Source organism: Spea bombifrons, chromosome 7 (assembly GCF_027358695.1).
Source record: "Spea bombifrons isolate aSpeBom1 chromosome 7, aSpeBom1.2.pri, whole genome shotgun sequence".
In the NCBI taxonomy this organism is placed as follows: Eukaryota; Metazoa; Chordata; class Amphibia; order Anura; family Pelobatidae; genus Spea; species Spea bombifrons.
The window spans coordinates 24696893-24719869 of record NC_071093.1 but is presented as its reverse complement, the minus strand read 5'-3'; the positions used below and the strand labels follow the sequence as shown (position 1 = coordinate 24719869).

Genomic DNA, 22977 nt, shown 5'->3' with positions numbered 1-22977 from the left:
CTCTCTCGAGGCGAGCGCACGCTCTCTCTCTCGAGAGAGGCGAGCGCACGCTCTCTCTCTCGAGAGGCGAGCGCACGCTCTCTCTCTCTATCTCGAGCCGAGCGCACGCTCTCTCTCTCTATCTCGAGCCGAGCGCACGCTCTCTCTCTATCTCGAGCCGAGCGCACGCTCTCTCTCTCTATCTCGAGCCGAGCGCACGCTCTCTCTCTCTGGAGCCGAGCGCACGCTCTCTCTCTCGAGAGAGCTGAGCGCACGCTCTCTCTCTGGAGCCGAGCGCACGCTCTCTCTCTCTGGAGCCGAGCGCACGCTCTCTCTCTCTCGAGCCGAGCGCACGCTCTCTCTGTCTCTCTCGAGGCGAGCGCACGCTCTCTCTCTCTCGAGGCGAGCGCACGCTCTCTCTCTCTCGAGGCGAGCGCACGCTCTCTCTCTCTCCCTCAAGGCGAGCGCACGCTCCCTCTCTCTCCCTCGAGGCGAGCGCACGCTCTCTCTCTCTCCCTCGAGGCGAGCGCACGCTCTCTCTCTCTCGAGGCGAGCGCACGCTCTCTCTCTCTCGAGGCGAGCGCACGCTCTCTCTCTCTCCCTCGAAGCGAGCGCACGCTCTCTCTCTCTCCCTCGAAGCGAGCGCACGCTCTCTCTCCCTCGAAGCGAGCGCACGCTCTCTCTCTCTCCCTCGAAGCGAGCGCACGCTCTCTCTCTCTATCTCGAGCCGAGCGCACGCTCTCTCTCTCTATCTCGAGCCGAGCGCACGCTCTCTCTCTCTGGAGCCGAGCGCACGCTCTCTCTCTCTCTCGAGCTGAGCGCACGCTCTCTCTCTGGAGCCGAGCGCACGCTCTCTCTCTGGAGCCGAGCGCACGCTCTCTCTCTCTGGAGCCGAGCGCACGCTCTCTCTCTCTCGAGCCGAGCGCACGCTCTCTCTGTCTCTCTCGGCGAGCGCACGCTCCCTCTCTCTCGAGGCGAGCGCACGCTCTCTCTCTCTCGAGGCGAGCGCACGCTCTCTCTCTCTCGAGGCGAGCGCACGCTCTCTCTCTCTCCCTCAAGGCGAGCGCACGCTCCCTCTCTCTCCCTCGAGGCGAGCGCACGCTCTCTCTCTCTCCCTCGAGGCGAGCGCACGCTCTCTCTCTCTCGAGGCGAGCGCACGCTCTCTCTCTCTCGAGGCGAGCGCACGCTCTCTCTCTCTCGAGGCGAGCGCACGCTCTCTCTCTCTCGAGGCGAGCGCACGCTCTCTCTCTCTCCCTCGAGGCGAGCGCACGCTCTCTCTCTCTCCCTCGAAGCGAGCGCACGCTCTCTCTCTCTCCCTCGAAGCGAGCGCACGCTCTCTCTCTCTCAGAGACGCGCTCACGGGCACAGAGAGAGACGCTCTCACGGGCACAGAGAGAGAGAGACGCTCTCACGGGCACAGAGAGAGAGAGACGCTCTCACGGGCACAGAGAGAGAGAGAGAGACGCTCTCACGGGCACAGAGAGAGAGAGAGAGACGCTCTCACGGGCACAGAGAGAGAGAGAGACGCTCTCACGGGCACAGAGAGAGAGAGAGACGCTCTCACGGGCACAGAGAGAGAGAGAGAGAGAGACGCTCTCACGGGCACAGAGAGAGAGAGAGAGACGCTCTCACGGGCACAGAGAGAGAGAGAGAGACGCTCTCACGGGCACAGAGAGAGAGAGACGCTCTCACGGGCACAGAGAGAGAGAGACGCTCTCACGGGCACAGAGAGAGAGAGAGACTCTCACGGGCACAGAGAGAGCCGCTCTCACGGGCACAGAGAGAGCCGCTCTCACGGGCACAGAGAGAGCCGCTCTCACGGGCACAGAGAGAGCCGCTCTCACGGGCACAGAGAGAGCCGCTCTCACGGGCACAGAGAGAGCCGCTCTCACGGGCACAGAGAGAGCCGCTCTCACGGGCACAGAGAGAGCCGCTCTCACGGGCACAGAGAGAGCCGCTCTCACGGGCACAGAGAGAGACACTCGATGGCACAGAGAGAGACACTCGATGGCACAGAGAGAGAGAGAGAGACACTCGACGGCACAGAGAGAGAGAGACACTCGACGGCACAGAGAGAGAGAGAGAGAGAGAGACACTCGATGGCACAGAGACTGAGAGAGAGACACTCGATGGCACAGAGACTGAGAGAGACACTCGATGGCACAGAGACTGAGAGAGACACTCACTGGCACAGAGACTGAGAGAGCGAGACACTCACTGGCACAGAGAGACACTTACTGGCACAGAGACTGAGAGAGCGAGACACTCACTGGCACAGAGAGAGAGACACTTACTGGCACACAGAGAGAGAGACACTTACTGGCACAGAGAGAGACAGAGAGAGACACTCACTGGCACTGAGAGAGAGACAGTGAGAGACACACACACACAGAGACACAGTCACTGGCACACACAGAGAGACACACTCACTGGCACACACAGAGAGACAGTCACTGGCACACACAGAGAGACACTCACTGGCAGACACAGAGAGACACTCACTGGCACACACAGAGAGACACTCACTGGCACACACAGAGAGACACTCACTGGCACACACAGAGAGACACTCACTGGCACACACAGAGAGAGACACTCACTGGCACACACAGAGAGACACACTCACTGGCACACACAGAGAGACACACTCACTGGCACACACAGAGAGACACACTCACTGGCACACACAGAGAGACACACTCACTGGCACACACAGAGAGACACACTCACTGGCACACACAGAGAGACACACTCACTGGCACACACAGAGAGACACAATCACTGGCACACAAAGAGAGAGACACAATCACTGGCACAGAGACAGAGTGAGAGAGAGAGAGAGACTCTTTCCTTCTGCCTCCATGATATTCTGTATTTCCAGTACTTCTGTTAAAACTGCATCCTCACATCCCACGTTATTGAAAAAGAAACAGCAGCCCAGCACAGCTCAGCCCAGCCCATTTGCAGTCATTTGCACTTCCCAAGCTGCTGCTGCTGCTTCTGCTTCTTCTTCTTCTTCCTGTAGTTCTTTGTACCATGTGACCAAACAGTCACATGGTCTGCTGACATCACCAGTGTCCTTCTACTGGGTAGGAACTAGCCGCTACCATATGTTAAGTTGAGAAACGGACTACCTACAATAGCGCGCAGACGCTTTGATTCGGCGGACCACTTTTTCCTGCACACAGCAACACGACTTCCGGTCTCGTTTTTCTTTCCCACAATTCTGTGTCGTTTAGTTATCCGAGGAACAAGTCGGCGGTGTTCTAGTTTGTTTTCGAGTGCGTGTAGTGAACGCTGGGTGCATCATGTCCGCCCAGGCTCAAATGAGAGCATTGCTGGACCAGCTGATGGGCACGGCCAGGGATGGTGAGTCAAATCTAGCAATATAGTATCGGTTAGGCCTGTGGCCTTGTCGTTTCTTTCACGAGGCCTAGCAGAGGGATGTGGCGCGCGTTGCGATATTCTAGGCCGTGTATTCAGGGACGTGCAGTTATTTAGTCACAGTAAAAATTCTAAATGTACATCGTAAGTAATTGTGAATCCTCGTCTTTATAATATTTAGAAATACGAAACGGACTACGTATATAGAATACGTGCAGGCACGAATGTAACGTTTGAAGATGCTTAATTGTTTAGGGAAAACTGGAGAAACTCTTTAAACCGATAAAAATACATTTTGAATGCGTCTCCTACACTTAAAACCTAATGTTCAATTCTGTCCAGTTTGTATTTGAGGTCACATCCCCCTTTAAAGCTTTCAGAATCGTTCGTTTAATTAAAAGGCTAAATTTCCTGAGTTCGGTTTTCAGAGTAATTTGTTTTATTTTTGAGTTTAAGGTTAAGGGACTAGTTACCCAAATTTAGAAAATGAGCATATCACTTTACTGTTCTGAAATTCAACTTTGACTGTAGATGAATGTATGAAAGTTATAAAAATGTCATGTAATCTATTGGCTACCGAGATTAGTTCAAAGTAGGGTTGCAACTAACATTTATTTTCATAATCGATTAGTTGGCCGATTATTTTTTCGATTAATCGGGTAAAAAAAAAATATGCAAGTTTTTCATTTATTTAAAATAGAAACTTATAATTTACAATGGCATTTCACGATTTGCCTTCTTATTTTACTGACATAATAATTAAAGCTATATTTTAAAAAGAACCCAAAAAATACCAAAAAAGCTTTACTAGTAAATATTCATGTAAACTATTTTTGCCCAGTTATGCACATCTCACCCCCAGCTTGCCTCTCTGTCCCAGAAATGCCTTATACCCCCCGTATGCTACTCTGCCCCTATATATGCCTTATACCCTCCTATATGTCAAAGATGCCACTGTGGCCCCCTTATACCTCCTATATGCCTCTCTGTCCCCTGATATGCCTTATACCCCTCCTGATATGCCTTATAGCCCCCTATATGCCACTCTGTCCCCTAATATGCCTTATACCCCTTATATGCCACTGTGCCCCCTGATATGCCTTATAGCCCCATATATGCCACAGTGCCCCTGAAATGCCTTATAGCCCCATATATGCCACAGTGCCCCGATATGCCTTATAGCCCCTATATGCCTTTTACCTTTGATATGCCACCATTCCTCCTGATATGCATCTTACCCTTGATATGCCACCATGCCCCCTGATATGCCCTTTACCCATATATGCCACTGTGCCCCCTGATATGCCTTATAGCGCCTTCATGCCACTGTGCCCCCTGATATGCCTTATAGCGCCTTCATGCCACTGTGCCCCCTGATACGCCTTATAGCCCCTTCATGCCACTGTGCCCCCTGATATACCTTATAGCGCCTTCATGCCACTGTGCCCCCTGATACGCCTTATAGCCCCTTTATGCCACTGTGCCCCCTGATACGCCTTATAGCCCCTTTATGCCACTGCCCCCCCCTGATAACCCCTGATATAAGAAAAACTGACATCGCTAAAATAGGTTTTTTATATTTACATTTATTAAATATAGACAAAAAATAAATACACAATACAATATAAATATATGGACAATATAAACAATAAATCAAATATTAGACATCAAAAAATAAAAAAACACAAATTAAAGAATGCACGTAATTAATAGATCCCGCAAAAATTCTACCTGCCCCACCAAGGGTTAATATATAAACAGAAGAAACACAGGGCAAATGAGCATAAAAATAAACATTATACTAACCCAGTGCTGTTTACTTGTCCTGTTTTTCTTCTGTTGATATATTAACCCCTGGTGGGGCAGGTGGCAGTGAGGTGAAGTAGCGGAGGTTGCGCACATCGCGCACTAAAATCCAAATCCCCTGCAGCGCTGGGACCTGGATCCTCTCCGGCAGCCGGTAGGGGTCTGTGCGTTACTCACAGACAGCCGCTTCTCCCCTCTGCTTCCGTTGGGGCTTCCATGATGGAAGCCACACCGGAAGGTCACGTGACGCTGGGTTCAGTAATAGAAGCCCGGCGGAAGTGGAGGGGCGAAGCGGGTGGCAGAGAGGATCCAGGTCTCCTGCAGCTTTGCGGGGGGTCTGGATTCTAGAGTTATAATCGGATCTCTATTTGAGATCGGATTATAGAAGGGAGTTATTCAGAGCATTTGCTCTGAAAAACATCGTTTTATAAATCGATAAAAATTGATTCAACTAATCGATTATGAAAATCGTTGACAACCCTAGCTCAAAGTACACTGGATCGTTTACAAACATAGAATTTGAGGTAGATAAGAACAGTTCAGCCTGTCTAGTCAGTTTTTCAGTCTATCAGCCCTTGAGTCTTGTGTTGAATTTGATATATCCGCTCACCCTCTGGTTTCAAACTATGACCTCCCGTTTAATGTAATGAACACTAATGCAGGATTTGGGAGCAGTTCACAAGATGACTATTGAATTATGGACATGTAGTAATATTATGATAGTGCTGAATAATTCTTGGTAAAAAATGTTAGAGCTTTAAGTGTGTGTTCAAAGTAAATAAATATCTAGCACATTTTCACCACAGCGTGATGCTGAATTGGCGTTGATAAATTTTACACTTTTGAGGTTTATTCCCCCAAAATTGTACTGTATTTGCTTGATTATAAGACGACCCCCCCCAAAATTTGAATATTAATTTAGGGAAAAAAAGAGAGCTTGAATATAAGACTACCCTATAGAAAAAGTTTTACTAGTAAATATTAATACACCCCCTATATGCCTTATACCCCCTATATGCCACTCTGCCTCCCCGATATGCCTTATACCCCCTATATGCCACTCTGCCTCCCCGAAATGCCTTATACCCCCTATATGCCACTCTGCCTCCCAGATATGCCTTATACCCCCTATATGCCACTCTGCCTCCCCGAAATGCCTTATACCCCCTATATGCCACTCTGCCTCCCAGATATGCCTTATACCCCCTATATGCCACTCTGCCTCCCAGATGCCTTATACCCCCTATATGCCACTCTGCCTCCCAGGTGTGCCTTATATGCCACTCTGCCTCCCAGGTGTGCCTTATATGCCACTCTGCCTCCCAGGCAATGTTCCATCTAATTGTTCTTAGGTGGCGTGTGCAGAAAATTTCTCTTGTGCAAAAATTTTCCCAGAGCCAAAATTTTGTGCGCACAATATCCGCGCCGCATAAAGTATCCAAAAAATAATGTTTTTTTTTTGGGGGGGGGGGCTGTTGTGCGCACAATTTTTGGACACGTGCGCTCTCTAAAAATGCTATGCGCGCGCACAGCTTAGAGGGAACACTGCTCCCAGGTGTGCCTTATATGCCACTCTGCCTCCCAGGTGTGCCTTATATGCCACTCTGCCTCCCAGGCGTGCCTTATATGCCACTCTGCCTCCCAGGCGTGCCTTATATGCCACTCTGCCTCCCAGGCGTGCCTTATATGCCACTCTGCCTCCCAGGCGTGCCTTATATGCCACTCTGCCTCACAGGCGTGCCTTATATGCCACTCTGCCTCCCAGGCGTGCCTTATATGCCACTCTGCCTCCCAGGCGTGCCTTATATGCCACTCTGCCTCCCAGGCGTGCCTTATATGCCACTCTGCCTCCCAGGCGTGCCTTATATGCCACTCTGCCTCCCAGGCGTGCCTTATATGCCACTCTGCCTCCCAGGCGTGCCTTATATGCCACTCTGCCTCCCAGGCGTGCCTTATATGCCACTCTGCCTCCCAGGCGTGCCTTATATGCCACTCTGCCTCCCAGGCGTGCCTTATATGCCACTCTGCCTCCCAGGCGTGCCTTATATGCCACTCTGCCTCCCAGGCGTGCCTTATATGCCACTCTGCCTCCCAGGCGTGCCTTATATGCCACTCTGCCTCCCAGGCGTGCCTTATATGCCACTCTGCCTCCCAGGCGTGCCTTATATGCCACTCTGCCTCCCAGGCGTGCCTTATATGCCACTCTGCCTCCCAGGCGTGCCTTATATGCCACTCTGCCTCCCAGGCGTGCCTTATATGCCACTCTGCCTCCCAGGCGTGCCTTATACCCCCCAATATGCCACTCTGCCTCCCAGATATACCACTCTTCCAATATATGCGTTATACACCCTGATATGCCTCTCTGCCCCCTGATATGCCTTATACCCCCTATATGCCACTCTGCCTCCCAGGTGTGCCTTATATGCCACTCTGCCTCCCAGGTGTGCCTTATATGCCTTATACCCCCCAATATGCCACTCTGCCTCCCAGATATACCACTCTTCCAATATATCTGTTATACACCCCGAAATGCCTCTCTGCCCCCTGATATGCCTTATACACCCCTATATGCCATTCTGCGCCCCCCCGATATGTCTTTGTAATATTCTCTTCCGACTGCCCTTACTGAAAGGAAGCATTAGTAGATATGCTTCTAAAACGTGCTTAGCGGTACTTTGAAGTCACTGAGGTATCGTTCGATCACAAGCAAAACGTCATTGTTCATTTAGCCACATGCGATTATCTGCTGCTTTGCAACAAACTCTTTAGGGTTTTCGGATATACAGCTTATGTACTGGGATCTTAACCCCTTGATGACAATTGCCGGTTCCGGGCACGTCATCCACTAACATAGTTAGTGACAACTGACGTGCCAGGACCGTCATGGCTTTAAACTGGTGCAGTAAGCGATCTACGTTCACTTTCTGCACCCAAATTGTGTTGCTGTAATGCCTCGATGTCGAAGCATTTAGCAACACGGAGATCGGCGTCAACGTCCACTGTTCACTGTATAGCGGCGGACACCTGTTAATTCATACATGAAGTAAAATGTGTGTGGGGAATAAAAACCACAAGACATGACTACCACACAGTTTGCCAAAGACTGGCGGTAGAATTGGTGCATCTAAAGAGTTAAAATACTATCATTTGAAATACCATGGGGTGTCTAGTCTTCAAAAATATAGGGTTTGATGTGATAAATTGCATTGGACAGCTTCAAAGATACCCAAAATAGCACATGGGGGAAGAATTACCAGATTTGGAAAAAATGGTTTTGAAATAGCAAAACGCTACATAAAAACATTGGGTGTTTCTAAACGCATAGATTGTAGAATCTATTTAGCAGGTTTTTTCATTTGCTTTTATAAATACCGTATTGGCTCGGATATAGGCCGCCCCCGTATATAGGCCGCACCCTAAAAGTTTGGTGCTTTTTTAAAGAAAAAGTTTTTTTTCTTTAAAAAAGCACCAAAAAACATGCTGCCACTCTGTCCTCCCTCCCCGAGATACGCTGCCACTGTTCTCCCTCCCCGCGATCCGCTGCCGCTGTCCTCCCTCCCCGCGATCCGCTGCCGCTGTCCTCCCTCCCCGCGATCCGCTGCCGCTGTCCTCCCTCCCCGCGATCCGCTGCCGCTGTCCTCCCTCCCCGCGATCCGCTGCCGCTGTCCTCCTCTGCCCCCCCCTCCTCGACTTACCGGAGCAGACTCCCGGGTGTCTTGCGGGGCCGGCGAGGGACATGTACGCAATACGCGTATGCAACTTCCGGTACCGGAAGTTGCATGAGCGTATTGCGTAAATGTCTCCCGCCGGCCCCGCAAGACACCCGGGAGTCTGCTCCGGTAAGTCGAGGAGGGGGGGGCAGAGGTAAAACGCTTAGATAACCTCCCGTGCCGGCACCCCCCCCCCGTGGGAAGTGCTGGCAGGGGAGGCTGTCTGAGCGTATCGGGGAGAAGGATGCAGGTCCCCTGCACCGCTGCGGGGGATCTGTATCTTAACCCCGCTGCCTGCCCGGCGCCCGGGACTGCATGTCCCGGGCGTCGGGCGCTAGAGCCCGAATATAGGCCGCACCCCCACTTTAAAAACTTAAAGTGGGGGAAAAAAGTGCGGCCTATATTCGAGCCAATACGGTAAATAAAAGCGATCTACGTTCACTTTCTGCACCCAAATGATGCTGTAATGCCTCAATGTTGAGGCATTCAGCAACAGGGAGATCGGTGTCAACGTACGCTGTACGCTGTATAGCGGCGGATGCCTGTTTTAAAGAGTTTAGGGGACGATCAACGATTTTTCAAGTAATTCAGAAAAGGTCACTTTTTTCCCCCCTCAATTTTTCACCATATTTGATACTTTTATAGTAAATGGTATGATACAATCAAAACAATGACATCTAAAGAAAGCCCTTGTCCTGAAAAAATAATGTATAACTTGTGTGGGTTCAGTAAAGAAAATTACAGCTAAACACGAGCACCGCAGAAATGTCCCGAAGGGTACAAAAAATAAAATTGCCACGAATCGGTTAATCAAAATGACTCAATCATTAGCTTTCAAGCATGGGTATGTAGGATCGCTGGCTTTCTGCTGCCCAATCTAATGTAACAGCTTCCGACACGAACGCCGGAAAACTGTTGCATTTTGAAATGTGTGATCGGGCATTCCCTTCCAGGTCGCGTCACTGCTGACATCACCCGGAAGTTCATCGGTGGACAGGATCCAGGTGTCCAGACCCTGCTGGGATATCCGATCGCTCCTATGAGGCACAGATACTGTGATCTCTATGCAAGTCTGTGGGGACTTGCATAGAGATCACAATGTGATCGGTGCAGGGGGGGGAGAGTGAGAAACCATGTTTTAAAAAAATTAAATTAAGTTGAAATTGTCATACCCGAGATGTACCTAGCACTTGAAACCAATTAAGCAAAATTTTAAAGAACACCCCAGCAACGAAATGCACTTTAATTCATATGCTAGCTGAGAGCCCCCTCTGAGAACATGGGGAGGATTTACTAGACTCACCCCCAAGCATTTACTGTTTACCTGCATTCCACAGTTTATTCGCTTGCAGAAGAGGTATTCAACTCAACACATCTCCTATTTACTAGTGCACACCAGGGCTGCAACTAACGATTATTTTAATAATCGATTAGTTGGCCGATTATTTTTTCGATTAATCGGATAAAAAAAATGAATGTAAATTTTTCATTTATTTAAAATAATTTACTAAACAAATGATGTTAAATACAAACAGCAGAATAAAAAAACTTTGATAATACATTTCTTCTCTTTATTTCCCAACCAGCCCCCCAATATATGCACATTTGAGCCCAGGCTTGCTACGCTGCCTCCCAGACATGCCATGCTGCCCCCCCACATATGCCAGGCTGCCTCCCACATCTGCCACGCCACGCTGCCTCCCACATCTGCCACGCCACGCTGCCTCCCACATCTGCCACGCCACGCTGCCTCCCACATCTGCCACGCCACGCTGCCTCCCACATCTGCCACGCCACGCTGCCTCCCACATGCCACTGTGCCTGATACGCCTTATACCCCCTGAAACACCACTCCATCCTCCCCAGACATGCCACCCTGCCCTCCCCACATATGCCACGCCATGCTGCCTCCCACATCTGCCACTCCACAATGCCTCCCACATATGCCACTGTTAGAATATTCTTTGTCTTGAATATCTAAGCTTCTCCAGTGATCAAACAGCAATCAAGACCACAGCTTCAAAGTCTATTAATTAGGTTTATTCGATGACAAATTAACAATTCATACAATACCAATGCTGGAACAAATGTTGATAAAAGGTACTGTAGGCTTAGTATCTTGGTGAGATGAAGATGAGAGCGTGGAAAGAGTGTAGAAAGAGCGTAGAAAGAGACCTTGTCTTTGTAGTCATGCCAATTTATACCCCTTTACATTTGGTTAGGGTATACGTAAAGGAATACTATTGGAACAGTAATATGATACACCAGCATCCCACAGAAGACCCTCTAAGCTACGTCACTTAACTGATACCATATGTTCCTAGCACTCGAGTTGCATTCAGGCCTAAAATGTGCAGAACAAAATAAAAGTATAAAAATGATTTCTTACAGCCACGCTGCCTGCCACATCTGCCACTCCATGCTGCCTCCCACATCTGCCACTCCACGCTGCCTCCCACATCTGCCACTGTGCCTGATACGCCTTATATCCCCTGATACCCCACTCCATCCTCCCCAGACATGCCACCCTGCCTCCCAGACATGCCACTTCTCTACCCCCAGATATGCCACTCTACCCCCAGATATGCCTTATACACCCTGATACACTGCTCCGTCCTCCCCAGACATGCCACACTGCCCTCCCCACATATGCCTTATATACTGTATATGCCTTATACCCCCAGATATGTCACTTCACTGCCCCCAGGATTTAGATTCCCCTAAATTAACCCTAAACTCCCCATTAACCATAACTGCCCCTTAATTAACCCTTAACACCCCCTTAACCACAGCATCCCCTAAATTAACCCTAAAGACCCCATCAACCACAGCATCCCCTAAATTAACCCTAAACACACCATTAACCACAACTGCCTCAAATTAACCCCAAACACCCCATTAACCACAGCTGCTCCTAAATTAACCCTAAACACCCTATTAACATAACTGCCCCTAAATTGACCCTAAACACCCAATTAACCATAACTGCCCCTAAATTAATATATATATATATATATATATATATATATATATATACATACATACTTACAGTTAGATGAGTGTCGCAGCCATGTGGTTCTGGCCTGGAGAAGGAAGGGGCGGGGCCAGTTGTCACAGTGATTACAGGGAGGGGGAGTAAGTAGGAGCTGCTGCTGTGAGACGGTGAGTCAGACTAAACAGATTATATAATGAGGGGGATTTTTTCAGAGCGTTTGCTCTGAAAAAACCCTCATTTTATAATCGATAATCGATTCAACTAATCGATAATGAAATTCGTTGCCAACGAATTTCATTATCGATTATTATCGATTTTATCGATTAGTTGTTGCAGCCCTAGTGCACACACACTGTATACTTTCCCCCAGCTTGTAGTAGTGGCAAGATTGCAGCCGCCACATAAAACACACCAGAAGATGAATGCATATGTTGAAAAGTTGCAACGACTCCTGTGTATAAATGTATGAAAAATAATGTTAACCTATTCGTTGATGGTTCCTCTTCATTCATTATGGCGTTCAATTAAAGTGCTTGGGGTATATGTTTACACATACCATCGTTTCTGTTTGTACATTATGAAATTGAGAATTAAACTGTTCAACTTTTTATGAAATACTATTTGATGTAGAGTAGTGACACTTTTTTCAATAGTTATTTCTTTGTAGCCTCAATCAACTGCATTAAACACGAAACCGAAGAAATACCAATTTTCAGTTGATAAAATTGGGTTAACATGCCCAAATGATATAAGCTTATACATAATACAAAAATTATACATCAACATAATTATTTGCTTGAACGTATTGATCTTTGCACATGTGTTTTAACCCCTTCCGGACCGGGACGTACCTGGTACTTCCTGATCAGATGTCACCACCAGACCGGGACGTACCAGGTACGTCATCTCAAAACAAAATGTCCCTGCGTTGCCACAATCGTGGTGATCGTGGGGACGCTGCTGCTGCTGTCTGTAGGACTGATGCAGGGAGACTCCTCCCTGCAATCTCCGGTCTATGGGAGATTGTGTCCCAGCTGCTAGAGGCAGCTTCAGGGACAGGGAGACTTGGTTCTTCGGTCTCAATGCTGTGCTTGAATGGAGCATCAGCATTGAAAGAGTTAAAAAAAAAAAACAAACAAAAAAAGGGTCCAGGGTGCTTCCAGGTCAAATGCTGGGCTAGGCTGATGATGATCAGATCACTCCTGGCCAATAGGAGTGATCTGATCATTATGGCAGCCCCTGGATGACCCTGCCCTACAAAGAGAGAGGGGTGATCTAGGGTAATTATGAAAAAACACAAATTATAAATAAAAAAAATAAATACATAATTACTACTTGATCACTTGTCCCCCTGATCAATGTCAGTGGCCTACTTACAAGTAATCTGATAAAAAAAAAAAAATGTAAAATTTAAAAATTGAAATGCGCATGTTCCAGTTTTGACTCGACAATATCTGAGAAATCTGACTTATCTATGCATGTGGGGTATCGCTGTACTGAGCTGTCTAGTTTAAGGTAATATATAGTTTTAGGGGGTTAAAATGAAATATGGGACGTCTACCGCAAACTGATCTGTCAAAATTCCATGTTTGAAAACTGAAATGCGCATGTTCCAATTTTGAACTCGCAGTGCCAAAGAGACATGCCCTACCCATGTAAATGGGGTATTCCTGTGCTCTGGGGAATGTTTTTAAATACAAATCACAAGTTGTTTCAGTCATTTTATGTACCCAGGGAAAAAAATACTGAAACACTATGTTCGGATTAAATGGGTTTGTTAAAAATGCAAAAAATTAAATTTTACTGCAGTGTTTAGGACAGACTGGCACTAAAATGGTTAAATAAGTGTTAAAATGCCCCAAGTAAAATACTTTGGGATGTCATCTTTCAAAAAATATATACTTTTGTTGGGCAGTTTTTCTTTTTCTAACCCTTATTGGGGCGCAACTCCCAGGATACCACATTTAAAAAAAAAAAAATTTAAAAAAATCTTGTTTAGCAACAGCAATGCGTGTCATTCATATTTAACCCTGTAAGTGCCAAAATAAATGAAAATACCAGGCATATGAGGTGTTTCCAAAAACAGGACAAATACCCAAATACACTTTTGGAGTTTTTTTCCCATTTGCACTGGTTATATTAAGTTTTTATAGGTGAAACTGTGAAAATATTTCCTTTTTTCCTAATTTCCCCCACATTTTTAGATATTTTTCATACTTAATGATGGTTTATATATAATTTCAATAGAAAGCCCTACTTGTCCTGAAAAAACTATTTTTGTGGGTGCACTAATTGATAAGAGAGAAATTACAGTTGAACAAAGGCATAGCAAAAACGGTTCCAGTCTTTTAGCGCCACCTTAGTATCAAAAGGGGGTTAAAGATAAAATGTTCCCATTATGTGAATGATTTTTTGGTTTGCTTTTGAACCTTTATCTAAAATAGTTTGCAGCTAAGAAATTCTGTTGTACATCTCAGAATGCAATATCTATGCGGCACAGGTCATTCACGGTAGGACTCGGTACTGAGTAGCGGCCAAACAAACCTCCTTTTTACTTAAGGGAGGGATACTGCTTAACTGGATGAATGAAAAAGGGCATGCCTGAAAACAAGCTATTGAGGTTTTACCGGGGCTGTGACTATAGATGTACTTATCAATGATTACATGTAAACAGTTTTACTGAGTTGCATAATAGATTCTATCATTCTGTTAAACGTATATTTAGAAGATATACATGCTCAAATGGAATTGATTAGCTGGAACAGTAGAGGGGTCTTGAGTACATTTAGTTGATTACATGTGTGTACATTTATGTAAATAATTTTTATGCAGTTGTAAAGTAGTGTTAACAACCTAACAAATGCATGTTGCTGCTCAAGTTCTTGCAAACTGAACAATTGTGGCTCCTTTATTTCATTTATTAAGGTTCAATGTATGTTTGCCTGCCTACATCTGCACTGGAGTTGCAGAAAAGCCTCACTCATCGAGCCGTGAGTCACAATTCATTTTCAAGCTGTTGTAACTAAAATTGTATTTTTCAAGTAATAACATCTTAGAGTCAGAACCCTCATGATATTCAAAATTGTACATCATGTGGCAAAAATCCACTAAGTTTGAATATTTTTATAGTCTTGAGGCATTTTCTATCTAAAACAAATGTAGTTTACATTTGTGTAAAGCACCAGTATTTCTCATAAACATGAAGCACTCTACAGGCAGGTAAAGAGTGTTTTTTAACCAATTGTTCCTACTTTAAGATAAAACTGTAAAGCAATAATATTCAGGTTAATTTGGGTTTTTATAATAAAATGGTATTCAGGTAGATTCCACTTTGTATGAACCAGTCAGAACGTTCACCTATTCTGTTTCTCAGGTGCTGCCGTACAGCGCATTTTTAATGACACAGGGCATATTGCGCAGTGATGTTTCACGGATAGCATTTTCCCGCAATACCCGAAACTCTCCTGAGATTCCCATTTACTTGGAAGCCTTTTTTGTCATGTTGGTTGTATTCACTCTTCTTTTTCTGGTTAAAGGTTTCATTGAAAACATGAGGACACATAGGCAACATTACATACCAAAACCTTTGTATACTGTAGGGTTTATTTTGCTTTCTGTCATGCTTTCTTTCATTGTAAGGTGGATTGAAGGCTCTCTGTATTCAACAAAGTATTAACACAGTATGAGTCTGTAACGACTAATTGAGAACTTAAATAAGCTTACTAAGCACTCTATATATTGTTTCTCTGCAAGCATGGGATGGGTTTACTCACTCACCAGCCAATTTCAATATTATGAAATATGTTTTGGATGTTCTGTGAAAGTTCCAGCCAAGATGAATTCTGACTCTGTTAAGTGTTCATTGGGTTCAATTTGAATTCTGCTATTCAGGTGAGCAGCCCAGAAATCTTGGTAGCCAAGCTCTTTGCCAGGTTATGGAAATCACTCTTCCAATACTAAAAACATGTTTTTGCTCTTGCCGACACTATAGTTACCTTAGATTATGAAGACTTTGACATGTAGTCAGATGTTTTAGAGAAGATGTAATTTTGGGCATACATTCCCCTCAGCACACTATATATATATATATATATATATATATATATATATATATAAATATATATAAAAGTTTACATTTTACAAGCCTCTAATGTTAGTTGCATTTCTTTTTTTTTCTATCGTCATAATCTTTGAGCAAATACTACTGCTTTTAGATATTTAAGCTAATATGAAATACTTTGTCCTATACCTAGACACCAACGTAATTTCATAGTTCTGCTAAACATCTACTTTTCAAATGTCTTGTAGGGGATGAGACTCGGCAGAGAGTGAAGTTTACAGATGACCGTGTCTGCAAAAGTCATCTGTTGGATTGCTGCCCTCATGATATTCTTGCAGGAACGGTAATTTTCCCTTTAACTTTCCAGCAAATTTTGTAACACAATCTGCAGAAAAAACATATTTTAAGTAAGACTAGATTCCCTAGACAAAATAGGAGTGGGACTTCGTGTTCCAGTCAGTAGCAGCCTTGTATATTTTTCATAGGTCATAGATAACTTACTCACAACCCAGGCTAAATTAAAACAGTGCTTCACTATATTATTATCCATGCCATTCTTGGCCTAACCAGAAAGTGGTTCTTGCAGATCTGTGGGTAAGGCAGCATTGGGGTGATTGCGCTTTTTCTGTAGTTCGTGTACCACCCAAAGGTACCATAACAGTTCAGTTAACTGTGGGCTGAGTCAGTTCTGCCTACATGATCTTAATTTCAAGCACTATTTCTATTTAAAGTGAAATTAAAGTTGGATAACTTTAACAACCCGGGAACAACACGATAACTATATTTAATGAGGCTTTTTCTTCTCCTGTAGCGTATGGATTTGGGTGAATGTACAAAGATTCATGACCTGGCGCTGAGAGCTGACTATGAAATAGCGAGCAAAGAAAGAGAACTGTTCTTTGAGCTTGATGTAAGTGTTTTTCACGAGCCTGCAATGATAATGCCTCTCGGAGCACGGTAAAGACTTGATGGAGAACTTGTTATGCAACATGAGCAAGTTTGATTGGTCAATAATCTGGATGCTGCATTTTGTACGATGGAGTTCTTTTTCTGGGAAGCTAAAATAAAGTTCTTTACACAGTACAGTAAGTCCTCCCTTATAAAGTCACAGGTAGGTCCTTGGAACCTGCAACTTTAAGTGAAGACGTATAACGCAATTCCAAAGTCTCCCTACATCCTCTGCCGGTGCACATCTGCAAGGAAGCAGTGCTTCCGGGAACATCCTCTTCTCCCGATTGGAGGATCAGGGGAAAATGTGTTCTTGGAACCTCTGGCTCTTTGCCTATGTGCGCCAGGACCCCTGATTCAGACACCGGGACCAAGAAAGAAGAAACTATGAAAAGCGGACAAAGACGAAAGAAAGAAGACAGAAGAGCAAGAAGATGCAAGGTCAGAAGTGTAGTTGTGGGAATAGAGACCAGGACATGGAAGCAGTCGGCAGAGGAGGTAGAGGGAGACACTGAGTGAATATCAACATTGTAATGATATTAAGTGAGGACTTACTGAAATTTAGACAAGAGAACATAGATTCATGTCGCTATGTCATCCAGTAGAATTAAAGTTTGTGTCCTGGCTATGTTTCTCAGATAAAAGAAGGCAGAGTTTATTATGGTAGAGACCTGTTTAAATGACAGTCTAGAATTAATCGGCACTCTGATTTTGCAACCCTGTTGAACTAATTAGTTCAGAGCCTCTGAGCTCCAGGCCAGTTAATCATGAGATATTCTTTTCTCATTTTTCTGGGTTCAACTTCCAAATTTGTGGTCAGTGAAGCTTGGCTGAACAGTTAAAAAAAAAAAAAATATATGTGTGCGTGTGTTTGATTTTTAGTGTAATTTAAAATGCACATTTCTTCTGGATTGTTTCTTAAAAACATCTCTCTGTTAAACTGATCAGTTTTTCACACAACATTTGGTGTTCTAGGCAATGGATCATTTGGAGTCCTTTATTGCAGAGTGTGACAGGAGAACTGAACTTGCCAAGAAACGTCTTGCTGAAACCCAAGAGGAAATAAGTGCAGAAGTTGCAGCAAAGGTATACAGATAGCATCCACATGTTACATACATATATGCATCTTCTGATGCCTTATTGCTATGACTTGGTAGCTGCCACTGCCCCTTGAGAAATGTGTGCAAAGTAAATCTAGTAGAAACTAAAGGAATCCACTAATTATCCCTCTTTTGTTTTTAACCTGTACCATACAAATTCCGGATTATAAATGCACATCATTTAGATAATTGATACATAACTTTTTAGAATGTAGTTGTAATCTGCCCTAGTCTGATACAAATCCGATCAGTCATTTTCTAGCCCTGTCTTTGAATACCTGTAATTTTTTTTTCTCTCCTGAAGGCTGAAAAGGTGCATGAACTGAATGAAGAAATAGGAAAGCTGCTGGCAAAAGCTGAACAACTGGGAGCTGAAGGGAATGTGGAAGAGTCGCAAAAAATCCTCATGGAGATGGAGAAAGTCAAATCCAGAAAAAGAGAAGCTGAGGTTGCTATGAAATATGAATTGCATTATATGCTGTCAATGTTTGGTTAACACATTATTTAGAGAGTGAAACTTTGCAGAAGCATAGCACATCCCCTAAACCCATACGTAACATTTTTTTCCTGCGTATAGTGGCAGTACGTATGGATTGTTCTTTCCCCTCAGGACAAGCTTCTGAAAGACCAATCAAAAAGTAAACTCCTCCGCTCTTACCCATAAAGGCCGGCAAACTGGTAGAATCCTCAGTTCTTTCTTGTCCCTCGTAGGGTGAGCAGCTTTGTGGATTCTTCTGATGGTGCTGCACACGGGTTGTTGCCGGAGGGGTGAGTGTTTGGCTGCGGTTTAAACTTCCCGGGTGGAAGTTCCGTGCTGCGCGCCTCGTAACTGGCTTACAGAGGCAGCGTTCACTCTATCCTTTTTGGTTAAGGAGCATGTGCAGCTGTGTGGAACGAACGCCCGGGTGGCTATTCGTTCCACTGTGATCCTGTAGCGCGATCTTAACATGCGCGGGACGGATCGTTTTTATGACGCCAATTCTGATGATTTGGCAGCCTATTTTAAGCTGTGCAAACCTGACTGACCACAAGAGTGTGCGTCAGGTCAGGTTCCCGTGTCACCAAGCCCCCACACGGTTGTCTTGCATTGGATTTAATAAGTGTTTGCGGTTTAAATTTCCCGGGTGGAAGTTCTGTGCTGCACGCCTTGTAACTAGCTTACAGAGGCAGCGTTCACTATATCCTTTTTTTGGGAATGGAGGCGGAGCATGCGCAATTGTGTGGAACGCACGCCCAGATGGCTATTCATTCCGCTGTGATCCTGTAGCGCGATCTGAGCATGCGTGAGGCAGATCGTTTTTATGGCGCCAATTCTGATGATTTGGCAGCCTATTTTAAGCTGTGCAAACCTGACTGACCACTAGAGTCCACACTGGTGTCTTGCATTGGATTTAATTTGGGTTTAACCCTTCATCTCCCGAAAAAGACAAACCGGCTCCTCCTGCTAAGATAGCTGCTTCTAAAGCTAGACATCTAGCCTGTGCAGAGTGTAATATGCCGCTCCCGGACGGCTACAGAAAAAAGACTTGCCAACAGTGTGCTTTGGACATCTTGGCAAAAGAAAAGCAAAAAGACATGCACTCATTCTTATGCTGTTCCAAGATAATTTATCCCAGACCTTTCAGCATTTAAAGATGCAGCTAAATCTCCTGCACCTGAGTCACCTGCAAAAAGGCATAAAAGGCTTTGTCTGACCGTTTTTTCGGGGGAATGCTCTTGCTCATCTTCTGAGACTAATTTTTATGATTCAGGGGACGGATTTGTTTTTTCGCCTCAAGAAATTCACAGGTTTATTAAAGAGGGAGTGGAATAACTCCAGCAATCGAGCCTTTATTTCTAAGCGTTTTAAACAATTATTCAAGTTTCAAGAATATATTAAATGGGAAGAGCTTCCAAAGGTAGAGGTGCAAGTTGCACAGTATCTAAGTAAACCGCGCTTCCTATAGGGAGATGCGGGACTCAGAGACGCTATGGATGAGAGAGCCGAAACAGCCATTAGGAGAATGTTTCAGGCAGGTGTGTTTCAGAGTAAAGCAGCTTCAGCGGGAGCACCTGTTATCAAAGCCACCTGGGCTTCCCGTCCGATCCATGGGGCTGTCATCAGTGGACAGACGGGCAGTATGGTTTAGATCTTGGAAGGCGGTTACAGCCTCTAAAGCAGCCTTATGTGACCTGCTGATTGAACAAGGAAGACTTTTTTGGTTCACCATTGGAAGGCAAGAGAGCAGGGGTCGCCTGCAACACTTTAAGAAAGCATGGTTTCAGTCTACAGAAAACACATGGATAACAGAGTGGTCTAGACAAATAATTTTTGTAGGCTACAAGATCAGGTTTTTCACTGTTCCTCGCGACCACTTCCTGTGTTCCTCTGATCTTACAAAAAAGAACAAAGTTTTGTCGGCAGTAGTGTTGAAATTGTTAGTGAAAGAGGTCATCAAACAAGTGCCCTCAGAACATCAATGGAGAGGAGTGTGTATTCTCGAATTTTTCTCGTGCCCAAACTAGATGGCACACTCCGTCCGGGTCTCGACTTAAAGGCCATCCGTCATTGGTTGTATTGCTTGTCAACATTTCAGAATGGAAGCCATTATATCCGTTTCCCACATCGTCCGAGAAGGAGATTTCATAGTCACTATAGACCTAAAAGATGCGTATCTACATGTCCCTATGGCAGTAAGTTCCAGGAACTTCCTGAGATTTGCTATAAGAACAAAGCATTTTCATCTCAAAGCTCTTCTTTTCGGTTTGGCTCCACGAGTCTCCACAAAGCTTCTCTGTCCAATGGCGGCGCAGTTGAGACCGTTTAGCCGTCATCCCGTATGTCGACGACTGGCTTCTCAAGGCATCCTCTCCAAGTCAACTAAATCACCAACTGAAGACTTCAATAGCCTTTTTAGAACCGCACGGATGGATCATAAACATAGGAAAATCTTATCTTACTCCATCCAGGAGAATCTATTTCCTAGGTCACGTGGGCTCTGTATCCCTCTTTTTGCACCTTACTTCTAGAAGATCAGACAGGCAGTAAACCATCTGCAACCATATCCAATTTGTATCATCAGGAAAGCAATGAGTCTCCTGGGTCTATTAACCTCTACCATCCCAGCAGTAAGATGGGCCCGGTCAAGAATGAGGCCACTTCAGTGGCAGATCCTTTCCAGCTGGTCCAGGTCTCAAGAGGAATTAGATTCTAAGATCCAGGTGTCAAGAGTGGTTCTCCAACAGCTCAATTGATGGCTTTGTTTTCAACCGGCAGAATGGTCCGTTGTCACAACAGAGGCGTCAGAGACAGGTTGGGGTGCTCACCTTTGGTACCACAGAGCCCAAAGAAGATGGTCTCCAGAAGAGACAAGCCAGTCATCCAACTAAAGGGAACTGGATGCAGTTTTTCTTGCCCTAAAGGCGTTCAAATCTTGGATTATGTTCCACCAAGTAAGCTTCAGTCAGACAATGCGACTGTAGTAGCTTACCCCAACAGACAAGGAGGCACAAGGGCTTGGAAGCTTCAATGTCTTTGTTCTGAGATTTTTTTGTTATGGGCCAAAAATCAGCTGACAGATCTATCGGCATGTCATATCAGGCAGACGATCCGAGCAGGGGAATATGTTCTCAGACAGTGGTCTCTGAGCCCAGTTATTTTTCGACAGGTTGGTCGTCAAGTTTGGGCGTACAGAAGTAGATCTGATGGCTACAAGACAAAACAGAAACCCCTTTTTTTGAGTTTCTCTGCAAAATGGACTATCCTCATTTTCTAGACGGACTAACAGTGATATGGCAATTCAAGCTAGCCTTTGTGTTTCCGCGGTAGCTCTGATCCCGCGTATCCAAAAGATCAAGAAGGACAAAGCCAGGGTGCTTCCAATCCTTCCCGTTTGGCCAAACCGGGGCTGGTTCTCGGACCTGCTCCAGATGACGCTTTGTTCTTGGGAACTTCCAGATCTACTGGGAAACCACAATGTCCATATACACTCCATCCAGATGTTTCGCTTAATGGCATGGATGCTGCAAGGCTAATTCTACAGGATTAAGGTAGTCACGGTGCTATGGCTGGTCAGAAATTTACCGCAGAACTTGGAGCAAGTATTTGGAATGGTGCCAGGATCAAGACAAATAGGGAAATAGTTTAATTTAACCCCTTAAGGACAATGGGCAGTGCCTAAACCCATTAAAAACAATGCATTTTGAGCCTGTACATGTACAGGCTTTGTCATTAAGGGGTTAAGAAATACTTTAATTTGACAACTTCAGGTAAGATAATGCATTCAATGAATATTTCTTTTACATGTTTGAAGAACGATGCAAAATCATTTACTATTTCATGATACCAGATACATAATGGGGACATTTTCACTAACTTTCCCTTAGAGTCTAAAATAACACTTCTTTTATTCAGGAGGAATATCGGAATTCAATGCCTGCATCTAGCTTTCAGCAGCAAAAACTCCGTGTGTGTGAAGTATGCTCTGCTTATCTTGGTCTACATGACAACGACCGCCGTCTTGCAGATCACTTTGGGGGCAAATTGCATTTAGGATTTATTCTGATTCGTGAAAAACTGGAAATGCTGAGGGTAAGTATCTGCTGTCTAACAGATTTTAGTTTGAGGTAAACCTTAAACTACTGTTTTTTTTGGAAGATACCACGCTAATTTTATCACTTGCTCATAAAAATATTTACATCAGACAAGAAAAAGGGGAAATGGCAAACGTGTATTAGCCAGCTGGTTCGCACTCCAACAAACCCCCATGCACCAAAACGGATAACTTATGTTGAATATGTTCATGTCAGCCCTGGCTCAGACCCATTTCAGAACATAGTCGAAGATCTTTATCTATGCCCTCTGTATACACCTGAGGATCTGGTGGTGCCTATTCCTGGCAACCAGGAAAAATAGTGCAGTCGTCCTTCTCCCCTACTCCCCCCTGTCTTCCCCTCCCTGTTAAGAAATGACAAAACCTCTGCTGCCTCCGTGTTGAGTCAGTGTCAGAAAGTTGC

The 22977-nt window shown here is 45.3% G+C and overlaps 1 protein-coding gene across 2 annotated transcripts in view; it reads left to right on the top strand.

The window, feature by feature from the left end:
* The first annotated feature begins 3131 nt into the window (after window positions 1-3131).
* The window catches only part of LUC7L (LUC7 like), a 32973-nt gene continuing 13127 nt past the window's right edge, over window positions 3132-22977 (top strand). The window contains exons 1-7 of one of the 2 annotated variants that reach the window (XM_053472125.1): window positions 3132-3348; window positions 14800-14864; window positions 16183-16277; window positions 16746-16844; window positions 17858-17968; window positions 18287-18430; window positions 22376-22552. In XM_053472125.1, the coding sequence (XP_053328100.1) occupies window positions 16749-16844; window positions 17858-17968; window positions 18287-18430; window positions 22376-22552 (528 nt within the window). In that variant the 5' untranslated portion in view covers window positions 3132-3348; window positions 14800-14864; window positions 16183-16277; window positions 16746-16748. The remainder of the gene's footprint in view (window positions 3349-14799; window positions 14865-16182; window positions 16278-16745; window positions 16845-17857; window positions 17969-18286; window positions 18431-22375; window positions 22553-22977) is intronic. The other variant, XM_053472124.1, reaches the window with a different exon arrangement.